The sequence below is a fragment of the Phyllobates terribilis genome, unplaced genomic scaffold (genome assembly GCF_046119375.1).
Source record: "Phyllobates terribilis strain yellow unplaced genomic scaffold, ASM4611937v1 Scaffold_1__5_contigs__length_1240528914, whole genome shotgun sequence".
NCBI lineage: Eukaryota > Metazoa > Chordata > Amphibia > Anura > Dendrobatidae > Phyllobates > Phyllobates terribilis.
This window is the reverse complement of record NW_027362761.1, coordinates 499,214,076-499,237,690: the sequence shown is the minus strand read 5'-3', so window position 1 is coordinate 499,237,690 and position 23,615 is coordinate 499,214,076. Positions and strand designations below refer to the sequence as shown.

The 23,615-nt window shown below is 42.6% G+C and overlaps 1 protein-coding gene across 1 annotated transcript in view; it reads right to left on the bottom strand.

The window, feature by feature from the left end:
• THBS4 (thrombospondin 4) overlaps window positions 1–23,615 on the bottom strand; it is a 93,180-nt gene that overhangs the window by 25,357 nt on the left and 44,208 nt on the right. The window contains exons 10-19 of the mRNA XM_073680194.1: window positions 19,218–19,373; window positions 16,023–16,127; window positions 15,513–15,620; window positions 13,697–13,856; window positions 13,462–13,580; window positions 10,966–11,018; window positions 8,363–8,556; window positions 3,803–3,981; window positions 2,724–2,772; window positions 1,766–1,962 (exon numbers count right to left, since the gene is read on the bottom strand). Of these exons, the coding sequence (XP_073536295.1) occupies window positions 1,766–1,962; window positions 2,724–2,772; window positions 3,803–3,981; window positions 8,363–8,556; window positions 10,966–11,018; window positions 13,462–13,580; window positions 13,697–13,856; window positions 15,513–15,620; window positions 16,023–16,127; window positions 19,218–19,373 (1,320 nt within the window). The remainder of the gene's footprint in view (window positions 1–1,765; window positions 1,963–2,723; window positions 2,773–3,802; window positions 3,982–8,362; window positions 8,557–10,965; window positions 11,019–13,461; window positions 13,581–13,696; window positions 13,857–15,512; window positions 15,621–16,022; window positions 16,128–19,217; window positions 19,374–23,615) is intronic.

Sequence of the window (23,615 nt, the reverse complement as noted above, 5' to 3'; positions counted from 1 at the left end):
AGAGCCGCCCAAGAGCCGCCCAAGAGCCGCCCAAGAGCCGACCAAGAGCCGACCAAGAGCCGACCAAGAGCCGACCAAGAGCCGCCCAAGAGCCGACCAAGAGCCGACCAAGAGCCGCCCAAGAGCCGACCAAGAGCCGACCAAGAGCCGCCCAAGAGCCGCCCAAGAGCCGACCAAGAGCCGACCAAGAGCCGAACTCGCACACCTCCCGCTGCAACTGGAATATTTACCAGGCTGGAGGCAAGAGATATCCCAGCAGGCTAATGGTAAAAAGATGTCTGTGCCAAACTCTTAGGAAAACCCGTCATAGAGAAGATCATAGAAAACCTGATTTTGTTTCATTTTAGATTACAGATATATATTAGTGCTTTACATGTAAGATAAAAGTAGCAATATTAGGTAGAAATATAGCTATGTTCATAGGTAGACCGATGAGACACAAACTCCTCTATAAGTAAAATGTAATAAGAATCTTTATTGATAACAATATAAAAACACATAAAAAAGGAGTAGTAGTGCAGAGAATGAGCAAATGGTATCTTATTTGCATGCAATATATGTGAGATAATATTTTTAACAAGGTATAACTCAGCTCCTATAACCTCATGAGGAAACCCAAAATCTTCGAGCACAGTAAGTAACATTGATAATACAAATGGGTTTAATACAATATCATATACCATCTGAATCCATAATAAATAATAAGCTGCATCACATATAAACGACAACAGCACCACCTACTGGATAGGAAATAATTCTGTTTAAAGTAAAGTGCTAGTGACTGGGGTTTAATCTAATAATAAATAGGAGAGAACTGTGCAATGCTCTATAAAACATAAATTAATAAAGACCTATATAATAGAGTACTAGTGACTCAATATTATGACATATACTCAGGAATAAATAGATAATAACTCCCTGTAATTAATATGGTAACTTATTAGTGCACAATGGATATAGGCTGTATATCCAACAGGGAAAGGTGCTATGAATGCACATAAATATGCACATGCAAGAGCTGTTTAGACATTCAGGATTTAAAAAAATTATATTAATGGGATAAAAAGGCTGACAGAGAATGATAGTAACATGTAGAGCTAAGAAAATATTACCATTAATCCCTTATGTGCATGCATAGCACTTTTCCCTGTTGGATATACAGCCTATATCCATCGTGCACTAATAGGTTACCATATTCATTATAGGGAGTTCTTATTTATTCCTGTGTATATGTCATGAAATTGAGCCAGTAGCACATTATTATATAGCTCTTTATTAATTGATGTTTCATAGAGCATTGCACAGTTCTCTCCTATTTATTATTAGCTTAAACCCCAGTCACTAGCACTTTACTTTAAACAGGATAATTTCCTGTCCAGCAGGTGGTGCTGTTGTCGTTTATATGGGATACAGCTTATTCATTATTTATTATGGATTCAGATGGTATATGATATGGTATTATCAATGTTACTTACTGTGCTCTAAGAGTTTTGGTTTCCTCATGAGGTTATAGGGGCTGAGTTATACCTTGCTAAAAATAATCTTTCACATATGTATTGCATGTAACTAAGATACCATTTGCTCATTCTCTGCACTACTTCTCCTTTTAAATGTGTTTTTATATTGTTATCAATAAAGATTGATATTACATTTTACGTATAGAGGAGTTTGTGTCTCATCGGTCTACCTATTTAGTTTTTGAAACCTCCTATATATATTTATTCCCTGTTTTATAATATGTTCATGGTAGATAGTGAGAGATTACCTTGAGCTGAATTCCAGGTTCCGCAACAGCTCGGAAAGGAGTGGCCTGCCAATATGTCTGCTCCGTTTGCTTCCACATAACCACATAGAAACTAGAACTGTCCTGGTAGCCAAATATGAAACCGGCGTAGTCATCATCTGTGACTGTGTTCACGTGAAATGTGCCTTCAAAGTCAACGCCATTAAAAGCTGTATAGCCTGAGGAAAACACAAAGACGACATCAATGAATCCCACACTCCACTGACCTGATGATAGAATCTGTTCCTCCCACAGTGGTGGGAAAAGACATGCCGGATTTACAGATGTTCTGGATGGCTTAGGTGTAATAAAGGGAGTCTGTCACCCCCAAAACTCGATTCTTACTACTTATACATACATTCCTATAGGGGACTTAGCTCCTATGAAACTCATACGTTCAGTATAGATTTTATTATTTTATTACATATGCACTTGAGGGCTCCTCAGTGCACCCGTGGTGTGGCCAAGAGCTCAGTGCATCATTTCACCCACTCAAGCAACGTGTTGTGCACTTTCCCTTAGCTGGATTGATGACGCTGGATTGATGCCTCAGATAACTCCCCAGCCCTGTGATCCTGTGTGCAGCACATAGGAGAGGAGATCAGAGCGCGCTCGCGCCTTGACACTTTGTGTGTATATGTGGGCGCCTGTTTGGCTCTTGCAGTGTCAGGGTCAACGTGCAGGGCTCTCCCTTTAAGCCTCATCCACACAGTATGAAGATTGCATAGAGGCACATGAAGCCCTGAACAGCTCCATACTTTGTATCTGTACTGAACTCCATGTGCCATCATACAAAGCTCCAGAAGGTGCCGGATCTACAGAGCTGTTCTTCCCTAGGAGCTACATAGTCATGTACATCAGGCCTTATAGATCGGATGTGTCATTTTACTCTATAGTTTCTAGTAAAGACTAATACAAGACAGCGCTAGTGATGACGCACCTACAGCAAGTCCTGGGTCACTGTTCATTGTTTGCACAATCTCCATTCCCTGTAAATAGAAGCAAAAAGAAAAAATAATAATTAATGCAAAAGTTATATTAATCACCTCCATCACCATGACGTACCAATACAAAGCAGAGCGCAATGTGACCAGGCCAGTCTACAGAGTGGTGACGTCACAGAGAAGAACGGGGCAGGAAACTCGAGAAAGCAGAGGTAGATGAGTATATTAAGTAGGATCTATCAAAATATCATATTATTTAACCAGTCAGTAAACTCCCAAAAAAAAATAGAAACACCAGAGCTGCCATTTTTCAGTTGCTGCAGCTCTCCAAGAAATGCATGAATCTACCCAAAAATGGTACCATTAAAAATTACGGCTCAGGATGCAAAAAAACAAGCCCTCACACAGCTTCAACGATGGAAAAACAAAATAGTCATGGGTCTTGGAAAATGGTGACACAACCCAACTTTTTTTTTTTAGAAAGTTCGGAATTTTTTTAAGCCACTAAAATAATAATAAAAAAAATCTACACATTTGGTATCACTGCAATTGTACTAACCCGGAGAATTATGTTTCCAGGTCATTTTTACTGTACAATGACTTGCGTAAAATTAAAGACAAAAAAAACAATGGTGGAATTGTGTTTTATTTTTCACCATTTCACTAGAATTGTTTCTTATTTTCAGTACATTACATGGTAAAGTGAATGGTGTCATTCAAAACTATAACTCATCCTTTAAGAAACGAGCCCTCATGTGTTAGACAACAGAAAAAATAAAAAATCTTGGAAGAATTGGAGGAAAAATTTAAAGCGCAAAAACGAATATTGTCTGCATCCTTAATGGGGTTAAAGATGAAATTATCTTATTACAAAACACGTTTCTATATGGCCCTTTCTTATAATAAAGAATTTATAGTGAATATAAAGTATTAGTTGTTGGACAAGGAGTTCATATGTTGCCAAAACAACCATTAAAACGTTGTCATTCTGAGATCGGACCGCAATGCACGGACTAGCCGTGGCTCTCCTGACTCGAGGGTGACAGCCTCATAGAAATACAGCCTCATGTCTCACCTGGTTCAGAACAATCCAGTTGGGATCGATTTGGGCATCACCCTCAGGGTCAAGAACCACAGTTTGATAGGCTCTAAAGTCGGTCAGAGTGATCTCAGCATTTTCTGGGCAGACATCAATGCGGTCAATAATTGTGTCCTGGTCAAAGTCAGACTCGCAGATGTCTCCAACTCCATCATCTAGGCATAGGACAAGACATGTCAAATATTAGGTTTAAGTCTGTCTGATTATGGAAATCCATTTTCAATTATTCTAATAGGAATTCTGAATTAATAGAGAAGTGTCAAAAATTTAAGATCTCATATATCTGTGTAGAGTGGATAAAAAGATCATATATGGCTCTGGAGGACCAGGGTCAATCTAACATTACACAAACAGGTCATTAAAGTGGTTGTCCACTTAAGAAATATGATTAGATATGTTCCTAATATAAATACAACTCACTATTTTTTTTAGCTTCACAAAGATCCCCAGATCTCGGGGATCAGCAGCGGCTTCAGGTCCGGTTAGCTCTACTTCCTACTTGCGCTCGATACAGGCACGCATGTCCTGGGTCAACATAACTTATCATGTTTCATGACCAATATAAAGATGGAGAAGGTGGCTGGCTTAGATAGCAAAAAGCCAGCTCCCTTCGCACACAGCTCTGATGACAAGTCAACAAAGGAAATGCTATTGGCTGTTGTTTGGAGCTGCCATGATAATTACTGATTTAAGACCGGACACATTTGCAAATACCAATATACAGTATGTTCTCTGAATATTGATCTCTGTATAAACCTGCCCACACCACTGATTGGCAGCTTTCTGTGTACACTGTGCATAGGCAGAAAACTGCTTATCAGTGGTGGAGGCGGGGTTATACAGAGCTCATGAATATGGAGGACTACATGGCAGCTTGTTTACTAGTCCTTTAGTGATAATCTCCCATTGATAAAGCTGTAAACTACAGAAAGCAGCCCAGTAAGTGACACATCGCTGGAATCAGGGTCTTTGCCCCTACATTATGCTGCTCTTAGATTAGATGGCAAAAACTTGGTGACAGAATCCCTTTAAACAATTGTTTTACCATGAGGTATCCTGTGCTCAGCCTATAGTGGCATATAAAAGTTTAGCCATCCCTGGTCAAAATTACTGTTATTGTGAACAGTTAAGCAAGTTGAAGATGAAATGATCTCTAAAAGGCCTAAAGCTAAAGATGACACATTTTCATTGTATTTTAGGCAAATATATATATACTTTCCTCTTTTACATTTTAAAAATTACAAAAAGGAAAATGGGTCTATCTAAAAGTTAGGGCACCCTTGGAGATTTGTGTGCTCAGATAACTTTGACCAAGGTTTCAGACCTTAATTAGCCTGTTTGGGTTATGGCTTGTTCACCATCGTTAGGAAAGGCCAGGTGATGCAAATTTCCCAGCTGTATAAAAACCCAGCCCTCTCGAACCTTGTGCCATAAAACTGCAGCCATGGGTTCTTCTAAGCAGATGCCTAACACTCTGAAAATGAAAATGGTGGAGGCCCACAAAGCAGGAGAAGGCTATACAAAGATAGCAAAGCATTTTCAAGTTGCCTTTTCCTCAGTTCAAAATGTTGTTAAGAAATGACAGATAACAGAAACAGTGGAGGTCAAGATAAGGTCTGGGAGACCAAGCAAAATTTCAGTGAGAGCTGCTTGTAGAATTGCTAGAGAGGCAAATCAGAACCCCCGCTTGACTACAAAAGACCTGCAGAAAGATTTAGCAGACTCTGGAGTTGTGGTACATTGTTCTACCGTTCAGAGACACCTGCACAAATATGGCCTTCATGGAAGAGTCATCAGAAGAAAAACTTTCCTGTGTCCTCACCATAAAAGTCAGCATCAGAAGTATGCAAAAGAACATCTAAAGAAGCCTGATGCATTTTGGAAACAAGTCCCGTGGACTGATGAGGTTAAAATAGAACAGTTTGGCCACAATGATCAGTGGCTAAAATGTGGAGAAAAAAGGGCACAGAATTTCAGGAAAAGAACATCTCTCCAATAGTGATGAGCTAGTATGTTCTGGTAACCCTCTCAGCGAGCATGCTCGGGCGAGCACCGAGTATCTTCAGAGTGCTCGGTGTTATTTGTTTGAATCAGTCCCGTGAGCATGATTTGCGACTGTTTGACAGATTTAATACATGTGAGGAATGCTTAAGAAGTTGACATTCCTTACATGTATTAAAGCTGTCAAACAGTCGCAAATCATGCACACAGAGAGACTGAAACATAACACCCGAGCTCGCTGAAGATACTCAGTGCTCGTCTGAGCATGCTTGCTGAAAGGGTTAACAGAACATACTCGCTCATCACTACTCTCCAACCATTAAGTGACTCACCCCCAGGGCCGTGGGGTACTCGGCAGCTGGGCCTTATGGCTGCTTTTGGGGGGGAGATCACGGTGGCTGGCCCGGTCCGTGACCCAGGGCGGTCAGTGCAAAAAGGGGATATTTATAGGGGATTTGTCGTGACGCCACCTGTGGTGTCTGGTGAGGATCACCAGCGCTGCGACAGTCCTTTGAGGCAGGTGTTAGGGCAGCTTGAGATGGAACGGCTCCCCACAGGTGGAGCAGGCCTCAGGGCAGTGTAAATAAATGGAGGTGCACTGGGCGTTGTAGTGCAGGGAGGGAAACGGCACCGGCGAAAGAAAGGAGCGGAGGCAGCTCAGTGCAGTGATCCAAGATTTACTCACAGTTCTTAGACAGTCCACAGGTGTACTGTACTGGTGCAAGCCTCCCGCGTCGCACTGCGTTCACCGGGCAGGGGTTCAGTCCTTCCTCAGGCAGTTCGGGTGTACCTGGCAGAACCCCACTTTCTTATGTATCTCTCTAGACCGACTTCACGCTGGGTCTTACTCCCTCCTGCCCTGCGCTTCCCACTGTGAATCCTGTTCGGGTGCTGCGAGGTCCCCCCTGTCCGTCGGAGTTGCACAGATCTGCTTGACCTTACTTGGATTGAAGTGGGGGTTTGGCTAATAGCTATAGAAGTCAGAAGCCTCCGGTTTTTCCAGCCGAGGCCTGAAGCTGCACGACTGGCCCAGGGGCCGGTCCCCTTCTTGCGGTCTAGATCCTCCTGACACTTGGCAGGTTCGGGGTGTACGGGTGCCGCCTGCACTCGCCGTACTCCCCTAGGATCCCTTCTGTAGAACGGAGCTTACTCCCTGCTCCCCCTCCTGGGCCTCAGTCCTGGGCCCTTGTAATGGAGCAGAGCTCCTACAGAGACTCTGCTCCCAGACTGTTCCTCTGAACCACACTCCACACTAACGTTAAGAGGTCTACCTTTTATATATCTACTATATGAGTGCTCCCATAAACTACTTCCTCCACCCACACCCACTACTGGTTCCCCCTAGCTTTGGGTTCCCCCCACCCCAGCCAGGGCCAGGGCTCAGCAGAAAACTACATTGCGTCTTGCCCCTCCTGCTGGCCTGGGGTAGTGTAGTGTTGGATGTAGGTGTTGGGGTTCCGTGCAGCACTCCCTCCTTACCTGAGAGAAGGGAGACACCACACCTCTGGGTGAGGTGCAGTACCTCTGTGGCGACCGAACCCTCAGGGGCGCCACAAAAGCATGGGGATGGATCAATCATGTTTTGAGGTTGTGTTGCAGCCAATGGCATGGGGAACGTTTCACGGGTAGAGGGAAGAATGGATTCAATGAAATTTCAACAGATTCTTGATGAAAACATAACACCATCTGTAAAAAAGCTGAAGTTGAAAAGAGGTTGGCTTCTTCAAATGGCTCATAATCCTAAACACACATCAAAATCCACAACAGACTACCTCAAAAGGCGCAAGCTGAAGGTTTTACAATAGCCCTCACAGTCCCCTGATCTGACCATCATTGAAAATCTGTGGCTAGACCTCACAATAGCAGTGCTTACAAGACGATCCAGGAATCTCACAGAACTGGAAGAATATTCCAAGGAAGAATGGATGAAAATCCCTCAAACAAAAATTGAAAAACTCTTGTATGGCTACAAAAATTGTTTACAATTTCAAAAAGGGTTGTTACTAGGTACTAACCATACAGGGTGCCCAAACTTTTGCATGCACGGTTCACAATTTTGACCATGGGTGCCAAAATTTTTACATGCCTTCTGTCTATAATAGTAAATGTATTTAGGGAGTCACTGCAAATGAGCTATAACACTGGGCATTGGAAAAATACTAAAGACAGAAATTGATCTGTAGGGTTCATTGTCCTCAAAAATGTCACTGTCAAAGACAGATAGGAGTCCGACTCATTGGCGTGCATCGAAAATTGGAAAGCTATGAACAATCATGGTGGTTGTCAAGTTGGGCCTGGACAATCTCTCTGCCCTGGAATTTCTACCTCTCGTATGTGGAAAGTGTTGGACATAGATCACTTTCTACATTGTGTTTCAACTGACTGCTTTTCCTTGGACCCTTTATGATGATGATTTCATAGGATGAAAATTATGAAAAGTTCTCTTTAATGCAACGAAAATAAGAATGAGCTGTGTCCATTCCTGATATTAGTGATATCACTGGCTAACGTTCTACTATCATAAAGCTTTCATACCGTTGTCATCTTCTTGCCCGGGGTTAGGGACTAGTCTGCAGTTGTCAGGGCCTGGAGGAATAATATCTGGTATTCCGTCATTATCATCGTCATCATCACACTCATCTCCCAGGCCGTCCTTGTCTGTGTCCAGCTGGGAACTGTTAATGACTGTGGGGCAATTGTCTGAGCTGTCCTGGTGACCATCTCCATCACTGTGTAGAAGAAATGAAGAAACATGCAATAGTATGTACAGGTCATAAAATGGAAAAGAAACCGTACATGTAAATGTAGCCTAAATGTGTTTTATGTCGATTCCACTGTACCCGATGATTGAACGTAAATAATGACAATAAGACCACATTCACACATTCAGTATTTGGTCAGTATTTTATCTTATGTATTTGTAAGCCAAAACCAGGAGTGCAGAATTGGTGACGTGTTTCTATTATACTTTTCCTCTGATTGTTCCTCTCGTCCTGATTACTGATGAAAAATACTGACCAAATACTGAACGTGTGCACATGGCCTAAATGTAATGATTAACCCCTTCCAAACCAGGCGATTTTCCATTTTTGCACTTTCATTTTTTTCCTCCCCATGTGTCAAGAGTGATAATTTTTTACTTTTCCATCGATACAGTCATAAGAGGGCTAGTTTTTTGGGGGCTGAGTTGTAGTTTTCAGTGGCACCATATGTCGTGAAATGATGCAAAAAAAGCAATTCGCTAATTTTTTTTTGAGTTTTGCTTTTACTACGTTTTTTTGTGCTTTAAAAATGACCTGACAATATGATTCTACAGGTCTTGTATATATATATTTTATTTAAGTTTGTAAAAAAAATTTAGCTTGTGTCTCCAATTTTGAGATCCGCATCCTTTTCATTTTTCTATCAATGGAGCTGTATGTGGGCATGTTTTTTGCTGGGCGGGTTGATGTTTTTATTGATACTATATTTGGTTAGATACGATAAATTGATCTCTTTTTATTGTAGTTTTTGCAATTCTGGCATTTTGGTTCTTTTTCTAATTACGCCGTTTACCAATTAGGTTAATTAATTTATATCTTGTTGGACCTTACTTTTACAGACAAAAATGATTATTGTTTGTTATTTCTTTATTTTTAACAGGGAAAAATGGTGATGATTTGACATGTTATATTTTTTAATATTTAATTATTTTTTTTCATATTTATACAAAAAAAAATCTCATTTTCACTTTATATTTTAATTCCCTTTTGGCAACTGAACCTGGGATCATTTAATCACTTGTATTATATACTGAAGTATTGCACTATATAGTATAAAATATGGTCTCATAGAACGTCCACACGCTTGATGGGCTTCACAGGAGAACCAAAATGATGACGATAATCTTCAGCAGGCCGTCGGCTGCCATGAAAACCCATTAGCTCCCCACAATCACAATGCGGGGAGCAGTTGAAAACCATGACCGTTCGCATGGGCGATTGCACCATTTAATTAGATCTATGGAAGACTGACATTGGCATTTAAAGGGGGGTCAACAGTTAGTAATCAAGCAGGAGCAATTTGATATATAAATGTGAGCAAACATGGTAAATAACCTGTGACTGCTGTACCATCAAATTACAAGTGAGTGGAGAGGGGCTGTAGTAATTGGCTGATGTTGTTTTTTCCCCTTTAGCTTGGAGATTTGGCAGTATTGCTATGAATGCAATCACCCTTAAAAAACAATCTATAAACTTTGGCCAATCTTCATAACTATAGGGAGGGATTTTTTTTACTGATCACTTTGCTCCATCTAGTGGTTAGTGCCATTCTACTGTAGGATAAAAAAATTAGAAATTTATATTATTAATTCTTATTCTTATCATGCTTGCTTATATAGAACAATTAATTCCGCAGAGCTTTAAAGACATCCTCATCGCTGTCCCTATTGGGGCTCACAATCTAAATTCCCTATGTCATGTGACATACATTAATGTATTTTAATGTTTCTTAATGATGGGAAAGTCCTATATTCCCAATGCCTCTGACACACAAGGACAATACAAAAGTGTCCTGTGTGTGTTACAAGACGCACATAGGGTAAAGTTTCTCTTTGTGGAGAGTTACCACTTGGATCCAGGTCAGAAGCCTCTCACCTAGCCAAATCAGATCTCACACTTTGCACTGATGAGGGGCAGCACCCTGAAGCACCGTGTCTGTAAACTAAGATTCTGGTATGGCTTTTATCCTAAGTCATGTGGCAAGGCTCGTTAAAGGGTCGATATTGACTTTTAGGATTGCTACTTCCAACAGGTGGCACAAGCGTTCTAGTCCTCTTCCTCTCTGAAGAGGCAATTTGCATATTTAATTTCCCAGAGGAGCATTGCAAGGTTTTAAAGCCTCCTCACATTGGCATGCCAGTCTTGGCATGTCAATCTCCACAAGGAGAAATGTCACCCCTTGGATTCTTGTCAGAAGCCTCTCACCCAGCCAAATCAGATCTCACACTTTGAACTGATGAGGGGCAACATCCTGAAACACCGTGTCTGCAAACTGAGATTCTGGTATGGTGGCACTAGTGTTCTAGTCCTCTTCCTCTCTGAAGAGGCAATTTGCATATTTAAAACACACATAGTAACACCTATGATATACTATACCTGTCTTGGTTAGTGTCACAGGAATCTCCCACCAGGTCATTATCAATGTCGGACTATGAAGACAAGAGGAGATATGTGAATATCATATACTGGCATTGTGATGGTCATGTAGGATGGATAATGATTATATGGCCATTGGGCAGCATGCTGATGTGGCGCCCCTGAGGGTTTAGTTGCCACAGAGGTACTGCACCTCACCCAGAGGTGTGGTGTCTCCCTTCTCTCAGGTAAGGAGGGAGTGCTGCCCGGAACCCCAACACCTGCATCCAACACTACACTACTCCAGGCCGGCTGGAGGGGCAACATGCGTGCGCAGAGCTGAGCCCTGACCCTGGCTGGAGTGGGGGGAACCCAAAGGTAGGGGAAACCAGTAGTGGGTGTGGGTGGAGGAAGTAGTTTAAGGGAGCACCATTGTAGGAGATATAAAATGGGAAGCCATCTTAGGGTGGCAATTGAGTTCAGAAGAACAGTTCAGGAAGACAGTCAGGGAGCAGAGTCTCATTAGGAGCTCTGCTCCACAAGTAGGGCCCAGTCCTAGAGGCCCAGGAGGGGAGCAGAGGAGTAGCCTCCGATCTAAAGAAGGGATCCCATGGGGTACGGCGAGTGCAGGACGGCACCCGTACGCCCCGAATCTGTCAGAAGACAGAGGGATCGTAGGCCGCAAGAAGGGGACCGGCCCCTGGTCCAGCCGTGTTACTCCAGGTCTCGGCTGGGAAAACCGGAGGCTTATATAGTCAGTTGCCGAAGCCTCATTCTAATCCCCGTGAGGGTCAAGCAGGTCCGGGAAATCCGACGTGACAGGAGGGACTTCAGAGCACCCAAGCGGGATTGAGAGTGGGAAGCGCAGGGCAGGAGGGAGAAAGACCCAGCGTGAAGACGGTCTAGCTAGAAACACAAGAAAGTGGAGTTCTGTCAGGTACTCCTAATCTGCCTGAGGAAGTGCTGAACTCCTGCCTGGTGAACGCAGCGTGACGTGGGAGGCTGACACCTGTACAGTGCACCAGTGGAACTGTCATAAGAACTGTGAGTAAAGACTCGGATGACTGCAACACCAGCTCCAGAGGAATGCTCCGCAGTGGCGGCACCCTTTAGCCGCAATCCACAGGTGGCGTCACGAACTTTCCAAATCCCCTATAAATATTTTCCCCTTTTACTGACCGCCCTGAGCCACGGACCGGGTCACCGCCACTGTGACATCACCCCCAGCATCTACCAGCCTGGCACCGCGTACCCCACGGCCCAGGGGGCTCGTCACTGATATCATATGTGTATATGCTGTAAACTGCGCCATTGGGTGCTCCAGCGCTCTCTGATCACCTTTTGTTCTGAGTTGTAATGGTTGCCGAGTCGGGGTACACAGTGGCGCAACACGCCCTGTCAGAGTTGCTGGGCTTCACCGAACTGAATTTCCCTGTCTGCCAGCATAGAGATAGGCCCAGGAAAAGGACATAGATCGGAGAGTGGTGGCGGTAAAACACTGCGCTGAAACGCTGGCAAGAGTTTGTGATTTGTACATCTGCATACTCGCTACTGGTGGTGATTGACTTTGTGATCATAAGAATACCCAAATACACTCAGCAGAACAATAAAAAGTGTCTGGTGCATCCCCACAAGTACCATCTGAGATGGACAGGCTGAGGATTGGAGACATCACTGCTGAAAGGACAAGTAAAAGCCAGAAGTCGCTCCAGGCACAAACCGACCCACGGTGTACCAGTGTCCACAACCTCCATGAAGAGCTGCTCCAAAAGAGAACCGTTAAGGTAAAGGGGTTAATTCACAAACAGAACTGATCATGAAAATATGTGCCCTGTGTGCCCATTGTGATTGGAACGGAACTGCTCACGTGTGACCACTGTTCCATTCAGTTGTATGGGGCTATGGAAGAGAAAATGCAAATATGTGGTCTATCACTCTCGTAGCAACCTTGAAGCTTACTGTGCCACTCCGTGTGTTTGCAACCATCAAGCATGTGTGTCTCCTTGTGAAAAAAGACTACTCTTAAATAGAGATGGGAAAATCAATTCGTAGGACTCTGGTCCATCGGCCAGGTCAGTATTCTATGACCATTGGTCCGCCTGCAAATCTCCTTACCACCTAACATTCCTTTTGATTAGCGAGGCTGGTGCAATCTCGTGTGCCTGGCTAATCAAAAGAAGCGATGGAAATCCTGAGAGGCAAGAAGATTTGTAGGCCTCTTCTCCAATGGTCAAAGATTACTGACCTGGCTGGTGGACCGGAGTCCCCCGAATCAATTCTCTCATCACTACTGTTGATCATTACATTCTCCAACCAATCATTAAGAACTGTGTAAGCACATCTTACTAAGGAACAACAGGGGGGAAAAAATAACCCAAAAGACACTCTTGGAATCTGAATGGACACTTAACCACTGTTCATGGGTACTAGGACATAAAAGTACTTGACAAATGTCTAGGAGCTGGAGGTCAAAAGACAAATCTGCAAGCCATTGTTCTCCAGCCCACCACCACTAACCTGATTTGGATTAATGATATCAGGGCAGCTGTCACAGGCATCACCGACGCCATCTCCATCCTTGTCCTTCTGGTCTATGTTAGGGACACGCTGACAGTTGTCCAAGAAGTTCTTGATACCTTTTTATAAAAATGCATCAGATCAATGGGGAAATTTTCCATCTTCACCATACCAAAGTGTGTTCACGTTATTGGAAATGCAAGTTTTAGCAAGAGAAGTGTCGTCATCTATTTACCGTCACCATCCATATCATCATCGCAGGCGTCACCTTCCCCGTCATTGTCTGTGTCTCTCTGGTCATTGTTCAGTTTAAATCGGCAATTATCACAAGCATCCCCAAATATGTCTTGATCACTATTTTTTTGATTAATATTAGCCACAAGTACACAGTTATCCTTTAAAAAAAGAGAAAAATTAATAAGACAAGGAGCAAAAAAAAGAACAGATTTCGAAGTTTCAAGTACCTTGGTTGTAAGTGTGTGGTGATATTTGGTTATGGCACAAATGAATACGATCTATCAATCAAAGATGTATTTGAGAGACTGTCGCCCTGGTGCAGTGTTAGGCCTCATTCAGAGGTCAGTTTTTCACTTGCGTGTTCTGTCCATGTTTTTCACAGATAGAATAGATACCTATTATAGTCTTTGGTGCTCATCTCTTGTCTGTTTTTTTGCAGATTGTACACAAAAAAATCAGACAAGTCCATTTTTGATCCAATTTGTGGATCAAACTCGCCATTTAAAGTGAATGGGTCTGTGAAAAAAACTGACAGCACACGGATGCCATCCGTGAGTCATCCAAGTGCGGTCTGTTTTTATACAATTTAAATGGTAGGAAAAGCTTTTTGCATACGAGGAAAACTAATGGTAAAAACCAGAACTAAAAATGAATGAAAATTAACAAAACACTGATGACAAACTGATGTACTCCAATAAAATGAAAAAATGGATGTCTGAAATATGCCTTAGTCTGTGCTCACATCTGCATCAGAGGCTCATCAAATTTGATGGAAAAAATACTGCAGCATGCATATATTTTCAGGTCCAAAGTAGACATCCGTGGTGGAATCCAATGGACCCATCCAATGGGGTCTGTTGGAAGCCGATATGTGGTGGATCCATCAGCTTTAATTCTGCTTTACTGCAGAACTGAAATCACATCTGCGGCGTGAACTCTGTTATCTCAGGCTTACCTTGAGAAAGTGGGGCAGATTTCCTAAATTAAGAGTAAGGGTTAAACTAGACCAGATGGACAAAAATTGCCCAAATTTTACCACAGCAGTCCACTCTTGATGACATATTTGGTGCATCTTGCTCAACATGAGGGAAACTTTTCTCCATCTGACACCACATATTGGCTATCGTACATTAGCCGGTACTGCACCCAAAAAATTGGAGTCCACTATTAACAGATAAGCTTTAAAATATGGAGCAAATACAACTCTTCATAGGAAATTGCCAGAGCGTCTAACACATAATAAATCTGGTCCACATTATGTAGTCTGCTTTTTTTGGTACAATTTGTGCCAGAACTCTGGCTCACTTTGCTTAGTAAATCTCCCTCACTGTATAATCCTAAAATATTAAAGGGGTATTCTAATGTTCTAACTTCAGGAGCCCGCCGCTCCTCTGCCTCCTGCTTACTGAGGGCGGCGCGCTACTGAAGACTGACAGTTCATACCTGTTGCATGATTGCACAGCTGAACAGAACTCTGCGCTCTCTCATTTTGCAGCAGAAAAGGGCTAGGAGACCGAAACTGGTCGGATCCAGCGATCCACAAGTCTACAAGTGATGCACACGCCTTACCTAGGTAATCAGCCTTCTGAGACTGCAGGGTGGCCGATAACCTAGACAATAAACTGTACACTAGAAAATTAAAAATCCCACCGTTGTTGAGAATGGAGCGATTTTTAATAGGAGGTAAATTGCGGTGTTGCTTGTTTTACCTTTTTAAGAACTTCAGACATCCCCTTTACCACCCTATGATTAGGATATGGAATTACTCTTTCCTTTCCCCATAACATTCAATAAAGCTTAAAAGTACAAATGACCTGTTCGTTCAGAATCCCATCTCCATCTGCATCATCATCGCAGGCATTTCCTGTACCATCCTTGTCAGTGTCTTCCTGGCCAGAGTTGGGAACATACATACAATTGTCCTGAGAGAGAAAAGCACATAGATATAGATATATATATATATATATATAAATATATATATATATATATATATATATATATATATATGTCTATCAGATGCACAACAATAATTCAAGGTGACAGTTTTAGGCCAAGTTCAGATGAACGCTGATTTCTGCAGACCATTCATGTCTGCAATATGCAGACAAGGGCAGGAGCTGCCGAATATTTATTTGCACTAGTCTGGTCTGTAAATGTTGAGATTTTTTTCCATGTGGATCTAAGGCCCCTATGGAAATTTGCTCATGTGCACTACCATGTCCATGCGCTGTCTGTGTGTGATTCCCCCCTCATTCTGGGCTCTTGTTTTTTTGTTTTTTGTTTTTAAATCGATTTTGCAACAGATTTAAAAGAGAAATTTTTACCTTCTTGCACTTTGTATCACTGCACAAAAGAGCTGCATCCGGATATCCATCAATATCAGTGTCTTTGCCACAGACGTAGCCATCACCGGCCCAACCAACTGCACACTGTACGAGAAAAAGAAGAAGACACCATTACATGATCCACACTATGTAATAGGTCATGTTACTGTCCATACAGTACTCTTCATCCCAAAAACTGCATCAATCACAAGTACCATAACTTTTTTTTTGTTTTGGAAATTCATGCCCCCATTTTAGAATTTTACAGTATATACTTGTTAAAATTTGAGAATTGTTTATAAATGTCTGATGTAATGCTTTCTAAATAATTTTTTGTTGTTGTAATTATTAATTGTTTAAGTAACTGGCCAATGAATTGTTTTGCATTTTTTTGTAGCATTTTTTTATGTTGTGTTTTTCATGTGCAATTACAGTTTTTACCACCAGGTGGCAGAAGATCAACTCAAAGATCACATGAATATTTCACATTTTCCCTAGGTCCTAATGTTAAGAATGAGACAGCTGTCATCAGATTGTGGTCTATTATGGGCAGGTTCCACTTTCCTTTTCTAGTCTCTTCAGAATTTCTTGCTCTTTTGCATCATGACTGCTCTTGTGCGCTTTGGGGTAAGTTGCTACTACATAAATAAGAGTTATTACTGACAGCCATAATATCTTTGGGGTAAAATATTATCAAGGGAACTTTTTTGGAGTGCGCTTTTTTATATGCCAAATTTATCAAAATGTCACACATTTGCAAATTCCCAAAAATAGTTTATAAAGATATGGGGAAAAAAAATAAAAAATTGTGCATAAAAGTAAAAAAACTCTTGAACAAAAATCTGATAAGATCTTTTCAATATCAAATTTCATAAAAGTATAAAAAAATGACTTTTATCAGACTTGAGACAAATGTTAATGGGAATCTTCTCTAGTCATATACCCCTCCCAGGCAAGTGAGTAGACATAAGCAAAAATGTAGAGATCTTTTTAAAAGTTGCATGTCATAAATGTATCTAAAAGCTTCTGGCAAAGCAAACCTCACCCACTTTCACCAGAGAACACTTGAACTGTCACTTTCAGCGCAAATTTGATGAACAATGGCTCAAAAAAATGAGCCACGTAACAAAAGACAAAAAGGAGAAAAAATATAGTTAAAAGTATAGTAAGTGGACCCCTGACTGTAGTCATATGAAGAAACTAACATTTATTTGAGTGTTGCCTAAACATTTGGTGTATTTTTTACCATAAAAAATTTGGGGCTACGTGATGATGGCTTTTTTTTTTTTTGCCAAGTCATGTGTCAGAGGCCTCTCAAACAGTCTAATCAGATCTCATACTTAGCACTGATGAGGGTAAAAGCCCGAAACACGTGTCTGCAAATTCAGATTCTGATTTGGCTTTTATCCTGTCATATGGCAAGGCTCATTAGAGAGTCGATATTGACTTTTAGGATTGCTACTTCAAATAGGTGGCACTAGAGTTCAAGTCCTCTTCCTCTATGAAGAGAGAATTTGCATATTTAATTTCCCAGAGCAGCACGTCTCCTCACACAGTCATCTCACTCTCCACAAGAAGAGATGTAATCCCTTAGATTCCAAGATGTCAAAATAGTGTTTGATCCAGAAATCTGGGGACCCAGTTAAGTTGCGTTCACATGGGACTGATATGCAACGCATATTCATAATAAGGGCAATATGGGTTACGGTCCAGGGCCCAAAGCTCTGGGGTGTTCATGGCCAGATTGCCCCCATTATCATGCATTGTGTGCAGACACATCTGTGGGCAGGAAGCTTTCCTGGAGCTCCACTGCCGACTATGCAAAATTGCAGCGCAGCTCCAGGGGAGCTCCCGTTGCCTCTTCTGTGACATGCTGGCGCGATGATGTCATCAGCTAGTGCCTGAGGCAATGTTGTCTTCGCGCCATCAAGGACACGCTGCCCACAAAAAGAAGTAGAGCCCCGGTGACTGGAGCAGAGCGCCGGGGGAACGGGAGCGAGGTATGTGTTTTTTTTAAAATATGTGCATGGGATTTGTGCTTGTATGTAAGAGGCTATGTGGGGCTTATACTATATATAGGGAGCTAAATGGGGGCTCACACTGTATATAGGGGTTATGTGAGGGCTCAGCCTGTATATAGGGAGCTAAGTGGGGGCTCATACTGTATATAGGAGGCTATGTGAAGCTCACACTGTATATAGAGAGGCTATGTGGGGCTCATACTGTATATAGGTGGGCCTATGTGAGGCTCACACTGTATATAGAAGGCTATGTGGGGGCTCACATTGTGTATAGGGAGCTATGTGGGAGCTCATATTGTATATAGGAGGCTATGTGGGGGCTCACACTGTATATAGGAAGCTATGTGGGGGGCTCACACTGTATATAGGGCATTAAGTGGAGGCTCATATTGTATATAGGAGGCTATGTGGAGGCTCACACTGTTAATAGGGAGCTATGTGGGGGCTCACACTGTATATAGGAGGCTATGTGAGGGCTCACACTGTATATAGGAGACTATGTGGGGGCTCACACTGTGTATAGAGAGCTATGTTGGGACTCATATTGTATATAGGAGGCTATGTGGGGGCTCACACTGTTAATAGGGAGCTATGTAGGGGCTCACACTATATATAGGAGGCTATGTGAGGGCTCATATTGTATATAGGAGGCTATATGAGGGCTCACACTGTATATAAGGAGCTATGTGGGGCTCACACTGTATATAGGGAGCTATGTGGAGCTCATACTGTATATAGGGAGTTGTGTGATGTCACATGATACATCAGGTGCTGGGGGGCCCATGCCTTCTAAACTGGCCATGGCCCTGGTTACTCTTAATCCGCCCTGATGCAATGGATTTACCAATGTAGATTTGCATGAATAAAATTCATCGTCCTTTACAGTACCAGGATTGTAGATGAGATTTTATTAAATATTAACCACATGCTGCAGACAAAATCTGAGGCAAAAACTACTCTGTGTCGCAGATTTGAAATGGCATGTCAATTTTATGCTGCAGATTTCACCATTTGCCATGTAAAATGTAAAAACGGTAGCAAATCCACAGCATTTCTGCAACTAAATCTGTGGAGACTTTTGCTGCTTCCTGACTTATCCCTGCAGCAAGTCTAAAGTACCATTAAGAGTTCTTTTCTGTAATTCAGTTTCAGTATTTCCGTTCACAATACTCACAACGCAGGTTATGTCTCCACCCTTCTCCTCAATACACTGCGCGTTGGCATGGCAGGGGTACTGCCCTCTGTTCCAGCAGGTCTTCTTTTCTGCACTGCAGCCTTTGCTCTGATCACCCACAAAGCCTTCTTTACAAGATCCACAGCGGAAAGAACCCTGTGCAACAATATATGACCTCTATTATTCTGGCTTATAGCTACATATTCACACAATGACACAGCAGAGACGTGATCACACATCATATACGGAAGTGATATGCACACACGTATGTAGAAGGAAGCTGTTGTGGAGAATCCGCGCTGCTGACGAAGGACATGACAAATCCAAGTGCACACAAGGTTGTGCAGAAAAAATAATGTTTTTTATTGTGTCTACGCGTTTCGAAGTGCCTAACTTCTTCCTCAGGACAAAGGAAGATGTAAGGCACTTCGAAACACGTGGACACTAAAAACAAAAGCTATTTTTACCGCACAACCTTGTGTGCACTTGGATTTGTCATCTCCTTCGTCAGCAGCGCGGATTCTCCACAACAGCTTCCTTCTACGTATGTATATTCATCTGATCCTAGGTTAGCATAACCTTTTCTATTCAATCATTATTTACTCGGATAAAACCCTATTGCGCTTCTGTTTGCTTCCTAGTTTTTTGTCATTGCACACACCATGCGTGGTCAGTATGGGCATGTTACTGGGGGTAGCAAAGCTGGTTAGTGAACAATTGCCCATCTGTCAATCATCAGAGACCAGGGATGGAAGCCCTGGGGACTTCTAAGACCCCAATGCGCGGCAGCAGCTGGTATTGTCCACCTGTCCAAGTCTTAAATGCTTGTGAACACATGGCACCATTAGAGCCATGAGTGAAGATTAGGTGGCAACTGTGGACACTGACCCCGTGACATCTACGTGACCAGACACCCTGATGGCTCAACCTTATGTACCAGCTGTACTTTGTACAGCACATTTAGGGTGATGACATGTGCCTTTATGCCAGGGTGACTACACAAACATGTGGAGAAGGAGTAGGTAAAGTAAATGGCTGAAAACATTAGGGGTGGACATCTCAAAACTATGGCCTATGGCCACCGATTAGGCCTCTGCTTTCTTGCCCTTGAGAAGTGAGAGATGGGATGCATTTGGTTGCTATTGGCAACTGCTCTTCTTTTCCTCCAAACCAATAGTGATAAATCTATCAAACTATTAGGTGAATGGATTCTCAGTAGATTTATGAAAACTGATTAACAGAGGAACAGTTTTTGTTGCCCATAGTAATCAATACTACCGTCGGTACCGGCGCATGCGCATAGCGCACTTCCGGCACCGTTTTATTGAAGACACATTGCAAGTGTGTCTTCAATAGACACATTGAAGACACACTTGCAGTGTGTGTCTTCAACAAAATGGCGCCGGAAAGCACGGACTGCGCAGGCGCTGATCCGGCGTCACAGTTCTCCCCCGCCCTCTCCTGACATCACTAATAATTTAAATATGTAACGTACCACCACACTTCCCTGCCATTTTAAAGACAGAAGATTTCTGCATCACACAGTGCCTCCGGTCTCTATCTTAAAAAAAAACATTTTGTACTATATATAGATATATATATTACACATATACAGTACAGACCAAAAGTTTGGACACACCTTCTCATTTAAAGAAAAATCTTTAAATGAGAAGGTGTGTCCAAATTTTTGGTCTGTACTGTATCTATATATATCTAAAGAAGATACTATATACAAATATACATATATATATATATATATATATATATATATCTACTATATAGAATAGTCATCAGAGTACTCCAACACAGTCAGCGGAGCAATCCCGCACAAAATACGTCAGCGGAGCAATCCTGCACAAAATACGTCAGCGGAGCAATCCAGCACAAAACACATCAGCGGAGCAATCCCGCACAAAATACGTCAGCAGAGCAATCCCGCACAAAAAAAGTCAGCGGAGCAATCCCGCACAAAAAACGTCAGCGGAGCAATCCCGCACAAAATACGTCAGCGGAGCAATCCCGCACAAAAAACGTCAGCGGAGCAATTCCGCACAAAATACATCAGCGGAGCAATCCCGCACAAAATACGTCAGCGGAGAAATCCAGCCACTTTGTACTGAATATATATATAAAATACATCAGCAGAGCAATCCCGCACAAAAAACGTCAGCGGAGCAATCCCGCACAAAAAACGTCAGCGGAGCAATCCCGCACAAAAAACGTCAGCGGAGCAATCCTGCACAAAATACGTCAGCAGAGCAATCCAGCACAAAACACATCAGCGGAGCAATCCCGCACGAAAAAAGTCAGCGGAGCAATCCCGCACAAAAAACGTCAGCGGAGCAATCCCGCACAAAATACGTCAGCGGAGCAATCCCGCACAAAAAACGTCAGCGGAGCAATTCCGCACAAAATACATCAGCGGAGCAATTCCGCACAAAATACGTCAGCGGAGCAATCCAGCCACTTTGTACTGAATATATATATAAAATACGTCAGCAGAGCAATCCCGCACAAAAAACGTCAGCGGAGCAATCCCGCACAAAAAACGTCAAAGGAGCAATCCCGCGCAAAAAACGTCAGCGAAGCAATCCTGCACAAAATACGTCAGCGGAGCAATCCAGCCACTTTGTACTGAATATATATAGAAAATACGTCAGCAGAGCAATCCCGCACAAAAAACGTCAGCGGAGCAATCCCGCACAAAAAACGTCAGAGGAGCAATCCCGCGCAAAAAACGTCAGCGAAGCAATCCAGCCACTTTCTACTGAATATATATATAAAATACGTCAGCAGAGCAATCCCGCACAAAAAACATCAGCGGAGCAATCCCGCACAAAAAACGTCAGCGGAGCAATCCCGAACAAAAAACGTCAGTGGAGCAATCCCGCACAAAATACGTCTGCGGAACAATCCCGCACAAAATACGTCAGCGGAGCAATCCCGCACAAAATACGTCAGCGGAGCAATCCAGCCACTTTCTACTGAATATGTATATAAAATACGTCAGCGGAGCAATCCAGCCACTTTATACTGAATATATACAGTATATATATATATATATATATATATATATATATATATATATATATATATACAGTACAGACCAAAAGTTTGGACACACCTTCTCATTTAAAGATTTTTCTGTATTTTCATGACTATGAAAATTGTACATTCACACTGAAGGCATCAAAACTATGAATTAACACATGTGGAATTATATACTTAACAAAAAAGTGTGAAACAACTGAAAATATGTCTTATATTCTAGGTTCTTCAAAGTAGCCACCTTTTGCTTTGATGACTACTTTTCACACTCTTGGCATTCTCTTGATGAGCTTCAAGAGGTAGTCACCGGAAATGGTCTTCCAACAATCTTGAAGGAGTTCCCAGAGATGCTTAGCACTTGTTGGCCCTTTTGCCTTCACTCTGCGGTCCAGCTCACCCCAAACCATCTCGATTGGGTTCAGGTCTGGTGACTGTGGAGGCCAGGTCATCTGGCGTAGCACCCCATCACTTTCCCCCTTGGTGAAATAGCCCTTACACAGCCTGGAGGAGTGTTTGGGGTCATTGTCCTGTTGAAAAAAAATGATGGTCCAACTAAACGCAAACCAATGGAATAGCATGCCGCTGCAAGATGCTGTGGTAGCCATAATGGTTCAGCATGCCTTCAATTTTGAATAAATCCCCAACAGTGTCACCAGCAAAGCACCCCCACACCATCACAACTCCTCCTCCATGCTTCACGGTGGGAACCAGGCATGTAGAGTCCATCCGTTCACCTTTTCTGCGTCGCACAAAGACACGGTGGTTGGAACCAAAGATCTCAAATTTGGACTCATCAGACCAAAGCACAGATTTCCACTGGTCTAATGTCCATTCCTTGTGTTCTTTAGCCCAAACAAGTCTCTTCTGCTTGTTGCCTGTCCTTAGCAGTGGTTTCCTAGCAGCTATTTTACCATGAAGGCCTGCTGCACAAAGTCTCCTCTTAACAGTTGTTGAAAAGATGTGTCTGCTGCTAGAACTCTGTGTGGCATTGACCTGGTCTCTAATCTGAGCTGCTGTTAACCTGCGATTTCTGAGGCTGGTGACTCGGATAAACTTATCCTCAGAAGCAGAGGTGACTCTTGGTCTTCCTTTCCTGGGGCGGTCCTCATGTGAGCCAGTTTCTTTGTAGCGCTTGATGGTTTTTGCAACTGCACTTGGGGACACTTTCAAAGTTTTCCTAATTTTTCGGACTGACTGACCTTCATTTCTTAAAGTAATGATGGCCACTCGTTTTTCTTTACTTAGCTGCTTTTCTCTTGCCATAATACAAATTCTAACAGTCTATTCAGTAGGACTATCAGCTGTGTATCCACCAGACTTCTGCACAACATAACTGATGGTCCCAACCCC